Raw genomic sequence first — 20,904 nt, 5'->3', positions numbered from 1 at the left:
CGCCGATATCTTCTGTAATAAGGCATCGTGGCAGCGTTCAATGGAGTTGCCTGTGCAGCAGCAGCAGCGCGAATGAGCCACTGGGCGGCGATCGCTCGCTTTTACAGTCGCGCCATAGCGCGTCACAGATAAGGGACTTAGAATATTTCAGAGTGTACCCTTGTCCGGTTTTCAGCTATGCTACAGATCAATTTATTTATGAAAATACAAAGTACAATCACCAATGAATTTTACATATTCACAAGTACCTTTCCCTTTGATCCAAATAAATACAGTTTCATTAGTTGATAACTTACGTCTACTACGTGTATATAACGTAAAGGGAGAGGGTGACATATAGGTAGATTTGCCAAAGTCTTTATTAGCATTTTCAGTAACATGATAAGTTCTGTATGCGATGACATCTCGGTCGACAAAGCTTTCGAGGCTATTGTACGTGGTGGTTCAGGTGTCCCAAATGTATCTGGCCTCGAAAGCTTTGTCGACCGAGATGTCATCGCATACAGAACTTATCATGTTACTGAAAATGCTAATAAAGACTTTGGCAAATCTACCTATATGTCACCCTCTCCCTTTACGTTATATACACGTAGTAGACGTAAGTTATCAACTAATGAAACTGTATTTATTTGGATCAAAGGGAAAGGTACTTGTGAATATGTAAAATTCATTGGTGATTGTACTTTGTATTTACATAAATAAAGTGATCTGTAGCGTAGCTGAAAACCGGACAAGGGTACATCTAGAATCTGTCGGCATAGAGCGAGAACAGTATGTTGAATGAACCACCAACTCCTCAATAAATCTCTGTGAATGATGATATCCACCACTACATTAAGTTAATTAATGCAAACTGAACAGATGCTTATTACTAAAGTACTTGAAATTTCATTTTGGAGTAATCACAGAAGGAAAACATGTTAAATTTGTAGTGGTCATTGGAACTACAGAAGATATGCATCATATGAAAGCATTAACTTCAATGCATGGTCAATTTTGTCAGTTAAGTATAAATGATTGTGAAAAATGAGTCAGTCTTTCATTTTTTCTTTGCCTTGTCCTCTGTGGTGATATCTTACAATTTTATCTGCATTTGGACATTTTTATCAATTCTCATTTCACATCAAGCTGTAAAAATGTAATGACTAAAATATTGAAATAAATATTTTTTCTCAGTGCTAAATATCCTACAGTAGCAGTACATGACTCATCTGTCTCCAGTTTTAAGAATTCATTTTTATACATTTTTAAAATGCTCTTGGAGATCTATGTTTAATGCATGACTGTACATATGGATAGCTTTCTTTTATAGTTTCTTAGAAAAACACAGGCCACTTTTTCATGTAATGAGAGGGAAAGCTGTTTCCATTTTTAGAAATGACATTACTGTTCTTAAATGCACTTACACCATAGAAAAATTTAGGATGTCACATAAACATTTCCCCTGTTGTTTCAGGTGGCTCAACTCTGGCAGTGATTGAGGTCCTGATCAGCTCAGTGGCGTACGAGAAGAAACACCTACCATACACATTCCCGCCAGGTGCCACACACCACTATGGTTTCTCCATATACCTTGCATGGATGGTGTTCGTTTTCTTGTTATTTTCTGGTGTCTCTTTCATGATGTACTCTCGTAAACACAAAGGTGCTCGTGCTCCAAATGAAGAAATTGCAATGGCTGATGAACCCACTATCATTGGGCGGTAGTATTGGCTTTTGCTGGATGGATGGAGCAGTGAAACTGTTTCATTCCTTTACTGGCAATCGGACAGAATCTTAACACAGGATTCATTGTGGCAATTCTTCTTTTTCTTTAGGAATGAACAGGGTTAACGTTATCTAGTTAGGCCCTGAGTTACTTGCAATTTTTGGAACATTATTTTCTTGCAGTGCTCTTTCTCAACTCTACTGTTGTTACAGTTTTAAGTTATTGAACATGAAGAGTACAAACATACAAGAAGCTATTGACAGGCTTGTTCCTCAGGTTGCTTTGAAAACATCTGTCAATACAATGTTATGTCTATTTGTCAGACTGTACATTTTTTGGTAATATTGTGAATTACTCATTGATATAAATGATGAGATAGTGATTGTCCACAGCTAGTTTACATCCATACTCAAAGTTTGGTTGTTTTCCACTCTGGAATGATGAAATGAATATTTGTTAATATTAATAAATGGCTGCAGAATTGGTATTAGATATCATTTATTGCTCATTACAGTCCAAACATATGTAGGGTCATTGTCAAGTGAGGCTGGACAAAAACTCTGCAGCACTATTAAAAGTTCATTTGTGTTAATAATTGTACATGAAATAAGGACATTAACATCTCCCTCCATGTAAATGGTTTCATTTCAAATATCCTTGGTGTCTGAGCAAGATTTTGTAAATGTTGACAATCACATTAACTGGTGTGGAACCACATCAGTCTTTTTTTTATCTTTGAGAGCTTGTGAATCTTACAGAATATTAGATCCACAAGACTGACAAAATAATAAAGCCCAACTACCTTTTTTCTAGTGATGGGTGTAAATCTGTGTACTTCAAGCACTATAAAAAGACATTTTTATGTATGTAACTGTTCTTGTTAGCTCAGAGCACAAGCAATTTGCATACTGAAATCTGGTCTAAATAAAATTAAAAGGCCCAAAATTGTGACTGTTCCTACACTGATGTTCCTGATGTAATACTTTCTGAAGGTAGCAGTTCCCTGCTGAATTTGTGTAGATGTTCAGTGATGCATTGCAATGAAACTGGTGTATCATCAGTTTTACATTACTGTTTCTATAAACATTCTGGTGGTCCTTTTACCTGTGAGAGTTTAGCTGTTGTTATGTGTTTGTGAGTGTTACCTGAAAGATAATGGCTAGTTTCACAGATGTATACATATATTTTATTGTGGACCAAATAGTTCTTTATTCCAAATTTCTTTTCAAGATGCTCAATATCAAATTCATAATTGTGCCTGAGAGGTTATATACAACTATAATTGAAGGATTGTTAATGATTTCTTATGTGTTATACTTTGCCATGAAAGAATGATATTGTTGTTATGAAATTTCCCATTGAAGTTGCTGTGTTTCCTATGGGCAGTATCTTCTGATGATGGCCTGATCTCTTTTAATGCAGTACACACTACATCATAATGCATGAACTTTCTGTGAAATACATCAGAGTATTGTTTTAATTTTCAGTCATTTGTTGTTTACCAGGCTTTGCATACTCTTTCTTATTATTTCTTTTAAGAAATGTATTTCACAAATGTAACAGGTTATTGTTTTGTTATATCCAAAAAACAATAAAGGATCATTGTGTGACACTGTGAAACATTATGTTTGATGTCAGAGAAGTTTTCCAGTAATGTGTTTTGTTTTATTTTACTTTTGATCCATCCATCAGTCAGTTACTAATTTTAGGCCAGAACTATTGTACTACTTGTTTTGCAACACACTCTAAAATATGATAATGTGTTATTAAGAGAATCATTATTGAAAAACAATATATTAAAATATGATCCAGCATACATTTACATACAAGTTACAAAGAATCACAACTTCTCAGCACTCCAGATCTATTTACAACCTTCTTTCTCAAAAGCAAAATGTAAATATAGTTCAGCTCTCAATTAATCACCTTGTCAACAAAACTGAACTTGCAGAATAACATGGCTACTGATCTTATAAATTAAGTTTTCCACTACTTGAATGAAGAGTAATGAATCAATCTTGAATCTTTTAAATTTATGCAGTTTATCTTTCAATGTGGTTACATGGTTTTAGTGTATTCAAAGCAGCTTTACAGTACAGGGCACTCAAAAGTGAATACAGTGATTACAAACAAATATAACTATATAATGCACTGCAATATATTGACGAGAATTACAATGACTCTAAAAGTCATTTTATTATTTTTGATCATTGTGTGCAAATGCAGTGACTGAGAAGGTTTGCATGTTTTTAGATCAACATCTTACATTCTCTTGGATTTGCCATATCAGACATAATGACACTGTATTCTGCTTTGGCCACCTAGAGACACTGGACCTGCTACCTACAAACGTTTTTCCATGCAGTTATGTGAGAGACCTTGTGTATGTGTTTCCTTCTCTGAAAATACCTCCAGAACTCACAATGTAAATTTCTAATGTGCTCCCATTGGTGACTCCACATACATTTCCAAGTGTGTGGCATGAAATGGATTATTGCTTTGATTTTGTCCATGTGACCAAGAGGAGTCATAGAAATCTGGACTACTTACTAGCACTTACAAAAATCTACTGTGCAATGTGTCAGACATGAGATTACGGTTGCCTATTCCAGATCCTTTGGAAAATCAACTGGTATATGGTATACACAGCCCAGAAATCAGGTAACTTTAGACACCTGCCTGCTAGAGGAGCTTTAACACTTATTTTGAAAGATAAGTACATAAAAATCAGTGACAATTAGGAGTAGCAGGTAAATAAACAAAGCCACTGTAAATATTGAATATTTTCTTTTTCTAAACTCTACTTAATGTTTTGATGTATTCTAATGTTTTTATACATCACAATGCACATGGGCACACTCCATTACTTTCATAATGTTACATTTATACTATGTGAATCACTACACAAAAATTCAGTTTGGAATTCGAGCTTGATAGCAATACAGTCTGCTATATAAATTACATTTTCTATGACACAGTAGAGAAAAGTTTTGGTTTTAATTTAACTTTTTGTTATATTTGATTGGTAAAAATAAAAATTTAAGACTTATTTTGTACTAAAAATATATAAAATCCAATGAAAATTAAAAGCCTGTAACTTAGAAGTTGGCTTAGACTGTTTCAGGAACATTTTCATTCCATTACATAATTCCTCTCTCCAAACACTTACCACAGTACTGTGTTATTCCACAAAGGATATAGACACCTAAGCTTTTCTCTGCTTGGAATAGAAATTCATTATGTAGTTGCAATTGAATCGCTGGAAGCTGTTTAATTTCTGTTCTTTAGGTTAAAGCAGTTCACTGATGAGAGATTTTATTTGTGTAATGGAACTCTGCATGCGTTGATGTAGTCTATATATATAAAATGAAAGTTTTTGTGTTCATTACACAAATTAAATTCTGTCTTTGTCTGCCCCCAGAAATAATTTCTTCTTGTGTAGATTCAATCCTAAGACAGATTTGGAGGAGTTTTTTCATACTTTTATTGTCTCCTACCCTGTTCCATTATTACCCATTCAAGGTAGGACTGATATCCCCATCTTTCTAAAACTGAAGAGCACACTGCATCCCCAGTTTTTCTATTGCATTCTAGTCATGTAGATGTCATTCCAATATGATCTGCAACAGACTCTGGACAGAAAGCATAAGACCGATCAAGGGGTCATTTGGCTTGATAGTCTTTCATAATCATGATATGCCCTCTACTGACCAGAATATCATTATTAATCTTTTTTTCATCTCCATGCATCTGGTAGCAGCATTACATTTCAAAAGAACTGATTCTTCTTTTCCTCTTTTCCCCATTTAGCCATTTTTCATATCTGTGATGAAATGAAATAAAAAATTATAAGTTAGTTATATTTTAATTCACATGTTCATATTGTCAGAAATAAAGACTATTTTTTGTCTATCTTCACCTTAAAATCTTACTGTGCTTTTCTCTATATTATGTGTTGTCATGTTAATCTCATAAAATTCTTTGAATATGAGGAGGGTATACAGAGCATTCTTCTGCTCTGTTAGAGGAAACCTTCATCATGTAGAAATCTGTCCAAGGAACTGGGCATTCTAACCACTGCATGTCAGTACATTTATTCCTTGATGAAATTTCTTGAAAATAATATGTCTCTATTTACAACCAATAGCTTGATACATATCATCAATACTAGAAATAAGAACAATCTACATAAAGACCTAAAATCACTTACCTTAGTTCAGAAGGGGGTCCAATATTGAGGAACACACATTTTCAATAAATTGCCAGTAACCAATAGAAACTTGGTTTCAGATAAAACAGAGTTTGAAAGAATTTTTGGTGGGCAACTCCTTCTGCTCCTTAGATGAATATCTTAACAGGTACTGTTAGATCAGCTTAAGTAAAAATGTCTTTCAGATTTCAATTTTGACAGCACTTGATCACAACAGTCCAGATTAGGTATTTTGTTAGATAAATTTAATAAGATGTTAATAATTACCAGTATGTTTCATTCTGACAGTGTATTAATTCTGTAAATATTAGCAGTTCCAGTTGATTCGCTTATTTTGACAATCCCCTGACAAATGATCAGGGAAGCAAGTACTATATTTGAGTGTTCCATGTTTTTTTATGTTATACTTTCTGACATGTTCCGCACCCATGAGAGTCATCTCAGTTTTAGGTTTATGGAACAAAAACTGAATCTAATCTAATCTAACCCTTATCATAATATGGGCCCTAAAAATTCACAGATGTATAGTAGCAAATTTAGGGCATAGAAAAGATTACAACAACTCTAGGCATCATTTCCGTTACTTTCATACTCAAAAAAATATTTTCTTTCCATTCATTACTTAGTTTCCTACAGACTTTATAACTTTGATTTCTGATTGTGTAGTATTAATGTGTTTAGCCCAGCATATGAGTCTAACTCTGATCTCAATTACAACTATTTTGCCACTGTTTTCATAGAAATTAGATTACCTTCATCAAACTGCAGCCTGAAGCTTCCATCTAATATTCATGGAAAAATGTGCTACAGAGGTTCTTATCATTGCATTTCATTTTCTCATGTACTTTAGTTCCCTGTCCTGCAATTATTGAATGGCAAGTTCAGGCACAACTTACCACAGAAATGCTACAAAGGCCACATGTGACACAGTACTGACATGCTTCGCTCTTCTTCTCAATCTCATTTTTCCATTCAACAACATAAAATTACATAAATTATGCTGTCCTACCAACAGCTGCACATTAGTGTGTGTCTGGTCTTAATACTGCACACAATTATGAATCATGCACAGAAAGAAAGAACCTGAGAACAATGTCCCAAATGTCTTGTAAGACAATAATAATAATAAATCAGAACTGTACCTCTTCAGCATCAAATAACATATTATGTGGGCAGTACACCAATGATATTTTAATGTGCTACAGAATTTGGTATGCTGTTATTATCCATAGCATGCATTCAGCAATTGGATAACATTAATTCCAAAAACAGATTTGTGCTGAAACAAAAACATCAAAACTTCATACTTTTTAATTGATAAAATATATTACAGAATATTCTATGGGATTCAAGTGGAAATGAACAATGCTGCATTTTTTACACTATCTCAGTAGCAGATTTGGTAAAGTAAGGAGATAATAACATTTAGTACCCATACTGTTCAAAGACATGCAACTAGATCATATCAACACTATTGATTTTCACATGTACTTAAACGAAGTTTACTTTCATAACAGAAATGAGAATCAAGCAAAGAATAGCTACACTGATTAGTACGAATTGGAAGAAGAGAATAAATGAGGTTTCAAAAAACATGTATAACTTGGTTGAGTTAACAAATGTGTGTCTCAGAGACATTATCAGAAAGGTGTAAGCTGCAGGAGGGTAGTCTACACAATTTATTCATTTTCCAAGCCTCAACTTCTAAAGTGTAATGAGACACAACATGCAACAGAAAGTGTGTTCAGTGAGTATAAACTTACTATTGTTAGACCAATGTAGAATTATGCTGATATTTGCAGCTAATAATATGAATCAGCTGCAGATGAAATGCAGAAAACAGTAAGAGGTACAAACATTATTTCAGTGTTCTAGTGCAAAAGCTATAAAGCCAAACGTTTCTATAATTTGAAAAAAATTAAACTCGTATTTACTGGCTAGTACTCTTATAACATATTTGCTTATCCATATTCAAGAACTGAGAACTCATGTTAAAAGAATGAAAAATACCACACTACTGCTACAGTGTGACCTAAGGGTAGTGCACATTTTTTGATTAGCTACTGCTGTGCAGTCAGTATTGTGGTGGAGGAGGATGGGTGGGGTTAAACAGCATACATGTCACTCACTTTGAGACTGTCCACAATTTCAGTAGCAATGGAACAGTGGATGACACATACACAGCATACCATGTTTGTGTGATACCTTGCCTCCATTTTAATGACACAGCATTAAGTCACTGTAATCATGAAAGCTGTCATTAAGCAAAATGTATGTTTCATTAACAAATGCTTACTGGCCTTAGCTGTGAGTAACTGCTGGCAGAGTTCAAAATTGCATTTGAGATAATGGCTGCCAGTTGTATGATTTAATTTTTTGTAAGTGGCCACATATATGTAAATATAACAATGAAAAATAATCGGTTATTGATAATATAATGTAAATGGGTAGATAAAAAAATCTACTCACCAAGTGGCATCAGGGGAACACAAACACAAAAGGATTTAGCTTTTACAAGCTTTTGGAATCAGTGGCTCTATCTTCTGGCAGAAGAGTTGAAGGGGAAGGAAAAGGAGTGACAGAAAAGGACTGGAGACATTTAGGGAAAGGGGTACAGCTCAGAAAAGTCACCCAAAACCCTGGGTCAGGGGAGACTTACCAGGCAGGATCCTTCTCATCCCATCCAGTAAGTTTCCCTGACAGGGGGTTTTGGGTGACTTTTCTGAACTGTACCACTTTCCCTAAACTTCTTCATCCTTTTGTGTGTGTGTTACCCTGCCACCACTTGGTGAGTAGATTTTTTATCTATCCATTTACATCATCTATATAAACAGATGTGTTAACTTTTGATTTAGGAAGCACTTGATGAGTAGATTTGTTATCTAAAAATCCATTTATATCATATATATAAACATACGTGTTAACCTTTGATTTAGGATAATTTCTTAAAAACCAATATACTATGGTACTGTTCACTTATAAACAGCTCATTTCTCATGGGTAATACTGTATTAACTTGTTAATTTTATGTACTGTAGTCTTCTTGTGAAACCCAATTTATATGCCAAGATCGCTATGTTAACACAGTTACTGGATTATTAGTTTTGGCAATGTGTGTTGCCATCTTCAGATCCATAAAACTGGGCTGTGGTAGTTACATCATACAGTGCTTAAACTTCTCTGTCATTTTAGGACTGCACAATACACATAAGAATTACAATGACATGCCATATGTGCTATCCTGATGTATGTAGAATTTGGAGTATGAATGGCACAAACAAGACGGATGCCTACTGCAACTTCTCTCTTTGTGGTATAACACCATGGTAGCCATGGCAGAGTAACTTTCAATGGGATCTGGTGTGTAATGGAGGCTAGTGCTGAGAGAAACCACCAGATGGCTGTCTGCACTGCATGACACGAATTACAACTAATGTAACAGGGTCTCAGTTTTGTTTAAGATTGGAATTAACAGAAGGAATGTAACATCAAATTAGTACACACCAAGTAATCACAATGATAAAGTTTACACAAATTGTATGTAAAGGAGACACAGCATGCCATAAAATGTCATGGATGGCTGCCTACACCATCATTTTAAAATTGGAAGTATTTTATGATGTAATTATGACATAATATATTACATACATTAACAAATTTATGCCATGGAGTATATGTAATAGAATTAGCTTTAGGGGAAAGATACACAGTCAACATTTACAGAATTGTAAAACACAATTTGACCTTATTGTTAGGTTTTTCTACAAGCAAAGGATGACAGTTAACAGTTATGTAATAGACAACTGTAAAAGAAGCCCCCTGTGCAATGTAGGACAGCAATATAAAACACAATTCACATGTAAAACCTTTTGTAATAAAAATTTCCATCTTCACATCAACATGATATCAGTTATCAGTACCCACTATGACATATGTAACATAAGAAACTCATATTATTTTATTAATACTTCGGTGTAACATACATCACCTTCCTGTAGTATGGAGACAGTTTGACAAAATCGGAGAGACACTCCTTAGCCTGAGGCCTAGGTCTTACATTAAATCCAAAAAGAGTACTAATTGTTAAGTCAAAATCTATGACAAATGGAGAACATTGGTTTCATACCTTAAGTAACTGTATGTCGCTATTGTCTGTAAAATAATGTAGACTTTCTAAGTAACAAGGAAATAAATACTTAAGTGTACAAAACAGTATATGCAGCTTATGGTTGCCTTAGCTTGGCTACTATTCTTTTGGTTATTGACAATCACTTGTATTTGTTGTAATAAGATAGGTACTGGAACAGTGATTATCAGAATCCTAGGCCCGGTGCAGTGTTTCAGTGTAGCTCAAGGTCTAGGTTAGAATAGTAAATAGTTACTTGTTACTTAGAAAGTCTACATTATTTTAGGGATGACAATGACATGTGGTTGCTTCAAGTATGAAACCAATTTACTCTATATGACATAAACGTTTAGCTTCCCTGTTAGTACTTCTCTTGGGATTTTATGTAAGCCCTTAGCTGGCCGATATGTGAAACTTACGTAAACTTCTCTCATAAATAGTCCCATTATGTATTGTCAGCAATGGTTTCTAATGGCTATAAACCAACTACAGTTTTGCCTACACAAAGTTGGCAATTATGTAAAGATGAAATTAAAAAAAAAAAGATATATTTTATATGTGATTTATATACATTTTTATTAATAATATTTTATGTATGAATTGTATTTTATATTGATATTCTACATTGTATAGGGGCTTATTTTACAGTTTCCTACGACATAGGTATTAATTGTTACCCTCTGCTTGCAGCAAAACTAAACAACAAGGTCAAATCGTAGTTCATAATTCCGTAAATATCAATTGTGCAGCTTTCCCCTAAAGTTAATCCTACTACATATGTTGTATGGCATAAATCTGTTAATGTATGTAATATATTATGTCATCATTAGACCACAAAATGTTTCCAATTTTTATTTGATGATGTAGGCCATCCATGACCTTTTACAGCACACTGTGTCTCATTTACATACCATTTGTGTAAACTTGGTCATTATCATTATTTGGTGTGTACTACTTTGATGTTACATTTCTTTTGATGATTTGAAAGCTAAAAAAAAGTTTGACCCTGTTATATTAATTGTAATTGACATCATGCCACGCAGATCACTATCTAGTGGTATCTCTCAGCACTATCTTCTGTTATACTCCAAATCTAGTTATCAGTTACTCTGTCACAGCTGACATAGCACTATACCACAAACAGGAAAGATGTGGCATGTATCCATCTTGTTCATGCCACTCATATCCAAAGATGTGCACACATGTTGACAGCACATCTGGCATGTCATTTTAATGCCTTGACTTTGTAATGTGTATTGTATAGTCCTAATCTGACAGAGAGGTTTAAGCACTGCATGATGTAAATACCACTGCCTGTTTCAATGGATCTGAGGATAGCAATACATATCACCAAAACTAGGAATCCAGTATTGTGTTCACATAGCAGTCTTAGCAAATAAGTTAGTTTTCACAAGAAGACTACAATACAAATTTTTAGATCACCTCATGCGTAGAATGATCATGCCAGGTAATCATAAGTCAATTTTAACCTATGTCAGCAAAAATAGCATATAACTGTTTAATTATGTTTAATGCAGTGTAGAGAATTGGTTTCTGACAGCTGCTTCTCTGTGTTAATGTATACTTTGAATTGTTTCACACCTCTGAAAATTCCTCTAGATGATGAAAGTATGTATGTAGTGAATAGTTTTATTTTATTTCATGTTCCATAGGTGTCACTGCATTAGGTTCTCAAGGATGTGAAATGAGTCAGTTGCTATATTTACAGTCATTTATTTTCAAAATCATTTAACATTTACAGTACACTGGAATTCATAATTATAGTAGATTTATGTTTTCATAGATAAAACTCTGCAGAGAAACAAACACAGAGTGAAAGACAGATAACATTATTAGTGACCAGACCATAGTAAATAATTTACAATCACTGTATAATATTATCTAATAATAGTAATATAATATTAAATAATATTAAAATCATGAATTTTAGACATTTTTTTTAAGAATTAGATGTAAAAATTATTTCCTAAAGGAAAACTTTTAGTGAGTTTTTCTTTTCTCCCTTCCTCCTAATCTGTGTCTTTGTTTTTAGAAGAAAGCATTGAAAAACCTTTGTTCCAATGTATTGAACACCTTTTTGCACCAGCTCAAATTTTTATACCCACTGTGCATATCATTTTTTCTCTGTGTATTATGTTTGTGGCAAACATCTCCATATTTTTAGTCACAAGATTTGAGAGAGAAAAAATATATTGATATTTGGTTGTGAAAATTTTTTGTTTCCAAAATTCATTAATGCTTGAGGCTCTTGGGTGCAATCCACAAATAATTCTTACAGCTCACTTCTAAGAAATAAACATTCTCCTTAGTAAATGCTGGGTATCCCAAAAGATAATACCATACTCAACCAGTGGATTGAAATACCCATAGTATGCCACTTTTATATTACTTGGTTCTCCCCATGTAGTGACAACATGTAAGGGAAAAGTAACATAACTCACTCTCTTGCAGGGATCTACAGTATGAGAAGACCAACTGATATTCTAATCTATTTGCACTCCAAGCAATTTAGTCCCTTCCATTCTTTCTACCTGTCACATTTACTTCTTGCTCTTTTGCTTTTTTTTGTACACAACTGAATAAAATTAGTCTTATTAGAATTTAGTGAAGGACCATTTGCATTGAACCAATTGACCACATCCAAGAGTTTGTAGTTAATGGATTCCTGAAGTCTATCATCTGATCTACTGTATGATATCATCAAAAAGTAAAGTAACTTCACAAGAAAGGCTTGCACATAATAGTAGAAAATTTAATATGATCAAGAATAACAGTGGCCCAAGAACTGAGTCCTGAGAAACTCTATAAGTGATCGAAATCCATTCACAGTGAGCAGAGATATCACATACTCCATTTGAGCTATTTAGCATTAATTTTGTTTTCTGTTCTGGAGATATGAGTGTAGCAAATTACCTTAAAAATCTCTTATTCAGACTAATCTGGATTTTTGCAAGAGAATATCTACAACAATCCATACATTTACATACATACTCAGGCAGCCACTGTGAAGTGCATCACAGAGGGTACTTCCCATTGTACCAGTTATTATGGCTTCTTTGCATTACAACCACATATGGAGTGTGTGAAGAATGAGCGTTTAAACACCTTTGTGGACTCTGTAAGTAGTCTAATTTGGTCTTTGTGTTTCGTATAGGATTTGTACAGAAGAGGTGATTGTACATTTCTAGATTCATCATTTAAAGCTGGTTCTTGGAACTTTATACATAGGCCTTCACACCATAGTGTGCATCTGTCTTCAAGCATCTGACAGTTCAGCTTTTTCTGTATCTCTGTGATGCACTCACAGGTGTCAAACAAACCTGTGATCATTTGAGCTGCCCTTCTTTGTATATATTCAATATCCCCTGTTTGTCTTATTTAGAATAGATCCCACACACTTTAGCATATATTCTAGGATGTCTTTCATAAGAATGTTCCTACACACTTCAGCATATATTGTAGGGTGTGTTGCACAAGCATTTTGGTTGCAGTTTCCTTTGCAGAATGATTGCATTTCATTCTATCAATGAACCACAGTCTGCCACCTGCTTTACCTATGACTGAGACAATGTGGTTCTTTCATTTCACATAATATGCATATAAATTGTTACACTCATGTATTTCAATGAGTTGACCAATTGCGGATGTGACCCATTTGTATTGTAGTCACAAGCTACCACATTTTTTTCTTTGTTAAGTGCACAGTTTTGCATTTCTGAACACTTAAAGCGAGTTGCCCATCTTTGCACCACTTTGAAATTTTATCATGATATGACTGTGGAGCTTTTCTCAGATAGTATTTCACTTAAGCTGGCCACATCATCTGTGAAAAGTGTAGGTTACTGTTAATACTGTCTGCAAAGTCATTAACATATAACACAAACAGGAAGTGTCCCAGCACACTTCCCTGGGTCACTCCTGTAGTTACATCAGCTGATGATGTTCTATGTCCAAGATCCTTCCTACCTACCAAGAAATCCTCCATTCAGTCACAAATTTTGCTTGATATCCCATACAGTTGTACTTTTGATAATAAGCATATGTGTGGTACTGAGGTGAAGGCCTTTTGAAAGAAAAAAAAAATGTACCGTTGCTGCCTGACTGCCTTAATTCACTGCTTTCATGATGTCATGTAGGTGCACACAATCAGTGGATCTTGGTCAAATTGAATGAGGATGTGGACACTGAAGGGAGTTATTTAAAGTCCTACATTTAAATAAAATTTGCCTGCATTGCAGATTCAGACTCCAATGGAACCCTCCTGAGAGAATGTAGATTTTCCATATGCCAGTCACATAGGCACCATGGATGGGTTGTTAAAAGTTGAAAGATATTAAAAAGGAACAGTGGTGTTACAATCAAATACAGAACAATAGAGACTGAGTCAGATATAGTCTACAAGGAGGTATGGAGAGAAGACATAAAGCTTCTTGTCCTGGAGCAGGATTAAATGATAAGAGAGGCAGCAGCCGATTGCTTAAGCCGTTTGGCCTGGAGGAGACCTAGAATGTGAGACACACTGAGGCAAACACCATGAAGCCACCTACCCTGTAGGAGGCCTCAGACACAAGATGGTGTAATCCAAAAGTGTCTCTATGCAGTCAGATGTGGGAGGCAGTCATATGTCCTTTCTGCCATCCCTCCTGATTTGTTATTGTAAGAATACTGGCCTATGCTGCAACTTAGTGTGAATCTGAACATTCCTTGGGCTTTAATCCATTCATTCAGCATGCATATAGTGGCATGTGTAGCTGGCTAGAACGGTTGGGTACTGAATTTAAAATCTAAGGAACTACACAGAAAGACAACAAAAATTATAAATTTCTTGGGGTCCTTGTTGAGACTGACAGCTGTGGTTGTGCTCTATAATATTGGTAATATTTCAGTTTGCTTTACATGAAAGGGTCATTCTATGAAAAGTGAACTTTTTTTGTACACTTCCTGTTCCTTTGCTTAGTGGCAAATCAACACAGCTTGCTTCATGAAACATTTCCTGTATATAGTGTCATATTCAGGTCTATCTTTTATTTTCATGTTAATACTTCATTGTAAATTGTACAAATGTTACACCTATAACCATGGAATGATCCTAAAGTATCTGTCCTTTATGATAGCCAACTTCATTGCTGTGGTGTTCCAGATTCATTTATTGCTGTCTGCAGACATGAGCTGCTAATGAGGACAATGTCTAACACACTTGGATACCTAAGGGGAAATATTAGAAATTAATATGGTATTTGGGTACTGAGGGCCAAATGTAACAACCAATGCTTTAATTTAATTTTTTTAATCATTAATATAATGCTAAGTAATATGAGGCACACAGAAAAGAATCAAAATATCAATTTCAATGGATTTATCATGAACAAGTACAAAGTTATAATGTTGTTAGGATTGAGATGAATTCTATTCAGTGTTAAATCTATAATACTTTCATGTAAAATGAGAGATTCTCACTAAAAATGTACTAACATTGTTAATCAATTATGTGCATCATTAATATTTCCTAAACATTAAACAAACAAATTCTATGAAAAATGTAGAAAAACCCAAGAATTAATCTATTTTCTCATAGCAATTGTAGAAAAGAACTAAGACCCACAGTGGTCAGTTCCTAAAAACTGATTATAATAAAACCTAATATTCAAAATGAGATTTACACGAGGTAAAATATCTATTACGTAATAGGTAGCACTATAAGTTTAAATAAATGAGAGAAAGCATGCAGCAAACATGTCCTCATAGGAGACTGTGGGCATCATATTTACGCAACTACAAGTGATGCAACCCAAGGTGCCTTCTCAGCAAGAGAATAGTACTGGCCAGCTCTGTAACACACATTGCGTCCACTTGTTGTTTGCATGAACAATGAACCAACTCATGATGCTTGATTTTGGAGCATCAGGGTCTGCATTGTGTGAATGAATTATGCTAACACTATAGAATAGCACTATCACTACCTCAGAAACTCAGCTTCCATGCTGCTGCTTACCTGCTTTAGTAACTTTTTCAAGCCTGTCCGTAGCAACACATGGAAAAAAGTTATACTAGGTGAAGCAGAACTTTATGTGAGATAGATAGATAGATAGATAGATAGATAGATAGATAGAGAGAGAGAGAGAGAGAGAGAGAGAGAGAGAGATTATGTCATTACATGAAAGGACACACTGTATAAGAATGACTTTTCTTATGAAGGGTTTTAAAGGGTGTGATTACTTGTTCAGTTTGTGGTTGTGTGATGAAAGCCAAAGTATTAGTGCACTTATGTTGGGTTCCTATTGTACACATGGATCAGAAATCAGGAGTTTGAAGGAAACCAATAAATCTATAGGTTGGCTTTCAGAGGCTACAGGCTGAGGCAGGTATAATAATGGGTTTTTCCAGTTCTTTGAGTGAATATTCTTTATTTCAAGGGCAGGACACAAGGGTACTATCGTATTTCAACTTTATCCTTGGGGCTCCATGGTGTGATGAGATGAAAGGCAGTCCAGCAACTTATAGTTATCACATTCCAGCTTCCAATAATGACTGTCCTCCAGCCTTGCACAACCAGTGCATAACCTAAACTACAATAGCTGTGTGCAGGGAGGCGCATTATCAGTATGTAAATACAAAGGCAACTAATGACCACACAGAAGACTGGGGTATGCTGACAGGATGTTCAGTGACAATATAAAGGTACAATAACTGGTAATCCATTTGTTTAAGGGTACAGGAAATCTGATACATTATTTTCATTTACAAAGAATGCTTAATAAATAAAACACAAGAAATTAGGTGGTGAAATACATAATCAAGAAGTAGAGACATTAAAATTCTGACACCTTGGGGACTTCATATAAATAGCTGATGAACATTATGTATGAGGTCTGTTCAAAAAATTCCAGAACACTCGTAATTTTGTGCCAATGGCATGGTGGAGCAAAATGTGATTGGCATCCCTGCACATGCCTGTGTTTAATGTGTAACTGCTGGAAGTTTAATTGCCATATGTTTGTTAGATGTGTTCAGTGTTGTATTGACTAGAACATGTGTCAGACAGTTTGCAAATTATAAGATGGCAGCATTAGAGGAGCAATGTGTCTACCTTAAATTTTGTATGAAACTCAAGAAAACCTTTTCAGATACACACCAAATGATGCAGAAAGCATAAGATGATGAGTTCTTCAGCTGCACTTTGTGTGATAAATGGTTCACATGGTTTAAAAATAACCAGACAGAAGTTGAAGATGACCCTAATTCAGGACATCCTTCAACATCTATCAATGATGCTCATGTCAGGAACATCAATGAAATTGTGCATGGCAATCAAAGAATGACTGTCTGAGAGATTGCAGAGGAATGTAACATATCAGCTGAATCATGTCATGAAATCCTGACACTGTATCTTTCAATGCATTGTGTTGCCTCCAAGTTCATCCAACAGCTCATGAGTCAAGATCAGAAAGACCTTCACCTCGCAATCTGTGAAGAACTTTTGGATTGCACAAATGAGAACAAGATTTTCCTTAAGAGAATCATAAAAGATGATGAGACATGGGTCTACAGTTATGATGTTGAGACAAAGATTCTGTCTTTACACTGGGTCGGAAAAGGTTCTCCTACACCAAAAAAAGTTCATCAGGTCATGTCAGGTCAAATATCAGAGCCATGCTGATAGTTTTCTTTGACTTTGAAAGATTATTTTATCATGAATTCAGCCACAGTGACAAAATGTTAATTGATCGTACTATCAGGACATGATGCAACACCTGCGAGAAAATGTGAGAAGGGAATGGTCTGAAATGCAGTGAGACAGTTCATGGTTCTTGTATCACAAGAACAACCTGCACATTCATTTGTGTTGGTGCTTGACTATTGCACAAAAAACGAAATTTCTGTGCTGCCTCATCCTCCATACTCTCCTGACCTGGCCCCTGAGAATTATTTTCTTTTTTTATTTCCGAACTTGAAAACCCATTTGAAAGAATGAAGATTTGAATGATAGACGAGTGAAACAAAATTTGTAGATAGCACTTCACGTGATCCAGCAAGAGGTGTACCAAGTCAAATTCCAGAAGTGGAAACGCCATTGGGAGCAGTGTATCAGCTGTGGAGGAGAGTATGTCAAAGGAGACAGTGCACAATAAGCAAAAGGCAAGCATAGAAAAATTTTGTGGAGAAAGTTCTGGAATTTTTTCAACAAACCTCATATGTTGGCATTAAAATACCAGGCTAAAATACATTGTAGGATCAGTATTCAAACTGCAGTGTAGGTAATTGCATGAGTTCACACCACTGTGTTATTTGATTTATGTCAAAAGCTAGAAAAAATGCTCAGAAATACTGAAAGAGGTGTTCATTCCATGAGGCTGTTCAGATATGTGTTGCATAACTAACATTTGTAACAGAACAGACATTCAGACATTAGTGGTGCTATCCAAAGTAAACTCATGTTGTTTGAATTTAATCTTTTGTACTGGAAACTCGCTGTGTCAGGGTGATAGATTACTAAACTGTCCTTCACTGTCTTCTTCTCAGAAGGCAGATGCATCTCCTGCAGTCCAGATGGGCAGGTTGGTAGCTGTAAATCTGTGCTTTAATGACACAGAAGCTGTATCATGATTGAGTGTGAGTCAATGCAGTGAGGTTATAGGTGCACAAATTGTGAGGAGCAGACTCTCAATACTGTGAACAGCATGGCTGGTCTGTGGGCAGCAGAGGTGCTTGACTTGGCTGGCTTTGCTACCAGCAGAGTGAAGTATGGCATGATATCTGGGGTGGCAGTAGTGTGGAACGTGCTGACCCCAATGACACAGCATGGGAAGATGATGGTGAACAGCTGGCTCAGCTGCCAGTGATGCGTTGCTTCACTGTCTCAAGACTCTGACTACTTCTTACCAGTTCCAGCTAGATTTTTAACCACAACTCACAGCAAATGTTGCCACAAGAATTATGACCTCCTTTATAGACCAAAAGGTGGGCAGATCCCACTTCTAGTAGCAGTTTTAGAATTGCATTGGGTCCTGGTCCTGATGAATGAGGATGTGGGCATCTGAAATGAGTTATTTAAAGTCATACATTTAAAGAAAAGTCTGCATTTATTGCAGATTACATCTACAACAGGACCCTCCAGGGATGAAATAGATTTTCCGTATACCAGTCACATAGGCAACAGGGATGTGTGGTCAAAAGTTAAAAGGTTTTAAAGAGGAGCAGTGATATTACATGACATATGCACAATAATAAGCTGGGACTGAGGCAGACACAGTCTTGAAGGAGTCAGGGACACGCAACATATACTGCGTGCCCTGATGCAGCACTAAGTGGCAAGAGAGCTACAAGCAGATGGCTTAAGTTATCTGTGATAGAGGAGATTATAACAATACTATATCTATGTAATTATGGAGTACAGTAGCTGGTGATACAACTGTAACCAATTGTAGACCTTAATACATCATTTTGCTATTGTAACATTTTGTAATGTTGGTAATGGACATTTTTTTCAATATGAGATTGTTGGTTTATTTTGAAGTTTGTGGACCCATATTTTTATATCATCTTTATTTATCTTCTTATATTATGGAAGACTGTCCAAAACTAAACTGATTATTCAAAACTTAACAAAATTCAATTAGAATTTAATGTAACATATTCCACTAAATATCATGTGCAAACAAATATTGACATGTATCACACTATGAGTTATCAATGTAAAGCTTTTGTATCTTTGGTTTATCTTTTTCTCTGGCTAGTTAGATGAGATGGATGTGAGCTGTGATGGAGAGAAGTCAAAATGTAACTTGTCTGTGATGTACCACTATGAGTTATATTGTAAATGTATTCAAATGTCTGGTAGTCATCAACAGAATTGCAGCTGTACTTTTGTTAGGTCAGTTATTTACTAATATTTCAATTACAGGCTGGTCAAGGTTCCATTAGAAGACCTAGAGCACAAGTGAGACAGAGGAAGATGTCATAAAGTGGCCTTCCCTGTAGGAGGTCTCATATGCAAGAGAATGTAATTCAAAAGTGTGTCTCTGCAGACAGACACGGGAGGGAACCACAGAGCCTCTCTCCCACCATCATGACTGGTTATTGAATGAATGCTGAGCTACAGTGCATCTTAGTGTGGATTCTGCCTGCCCTTGGACTCTGATCCATCGATTCAGCACAAATATAAAAACACGCATAGCTAGCTAGAATGACAGTTTAATGAAAGTAAAATCTTAATGAGACAGAATGACAATAAATTTCTAGGAGTCAACATTGTGATTGACAACTAGGCTTTACATATGATAAGCATGAGTTTTGTTTCACATGATCATTGTTTTTGGAATATGTGTCAGATGGCATGGAGATAGTCATTCTGTTGGAGATATCTGGTTATCTTTGAATTCAGAATATTTCATAATATTCTTCAAAGATATTGGACAGTAGTTTTTTGTATCATTTCTGTTACCCTTTTTGCAGACTGACGAGACCTGTAATTTCTTCAAAACATGCAATGTGGCATTTTGTTTAGGGATGCTTGGCACATTGCAGTTAAAAGAGGGGCTAACTCAGCCTTAGATTTGGAACAGAATCTGTGGTATGGTCCAGAGATCATGGTGCCACATCAAAGGCAGCAATGCAAACTGATACCACAGACATAATTGAGGGCTCACTGCAATCTGCAACCACCAGTGGGAGGCACTCTAGAAGACCACACCTCCCTCTCAGCATATCAGCACCTCTCACTGAGCTCAATATAGTGTCAAGCATCCAAAAGATTCAGCTCCAGTTCATGACCCCATCTGAAAGAGGCAACATTATAGTTTAGGATCAATGAGTTGTTAAAGTTCAGATGAACCTGTACTT

General features: G+C 35.5%; 1 protein-coding gene across 1 annotated transcript in view; it reads left to right on the top strand.

The window, feature by feature from the left end:
- LOC126457439 (uncharacterized) overlaps positions 1-3,328 on the top strand; it is a 298,987-nt gene extending 295,659 nt beyond the window's left edge. The window contains exon 4 of the mRNA XM_050093717.1: positions 1,457-3,328. Coding sequence (XP_049949674.1) covers positions 1,457-1,707 — 251 coding nt within the window. The 3' untranslated portion in view covers positions 1,708-3,328. The remainder of the gene's footprint in view (positions 1-1,456) is intronic.
- The last annotated feature ends 17,576 nt before the right edge of the window (positions 3,329-20,904 follow it).

The sequence above is a fragment of the Schistocerca serialis genome, chromosome 2 (assembly GCF_023864345.2).
Source record: "Schistocerca serialis cubense isolate TAMUIC-IGC-003099 chromosome 2, iqSchSeri2.2, whole genome shotgun sequence".
Taxonomy (NCBI): Eukaryota; Metazoa; Arthropoda; class Insecta; order Orthoptera; family Acrididae; genus Schistocerca; species Schistocerca serialis.
Note: the sequence above shows the minus strand (reverse complement) of the source record. Positions and strands in the feature narration are given on the sequence as shown.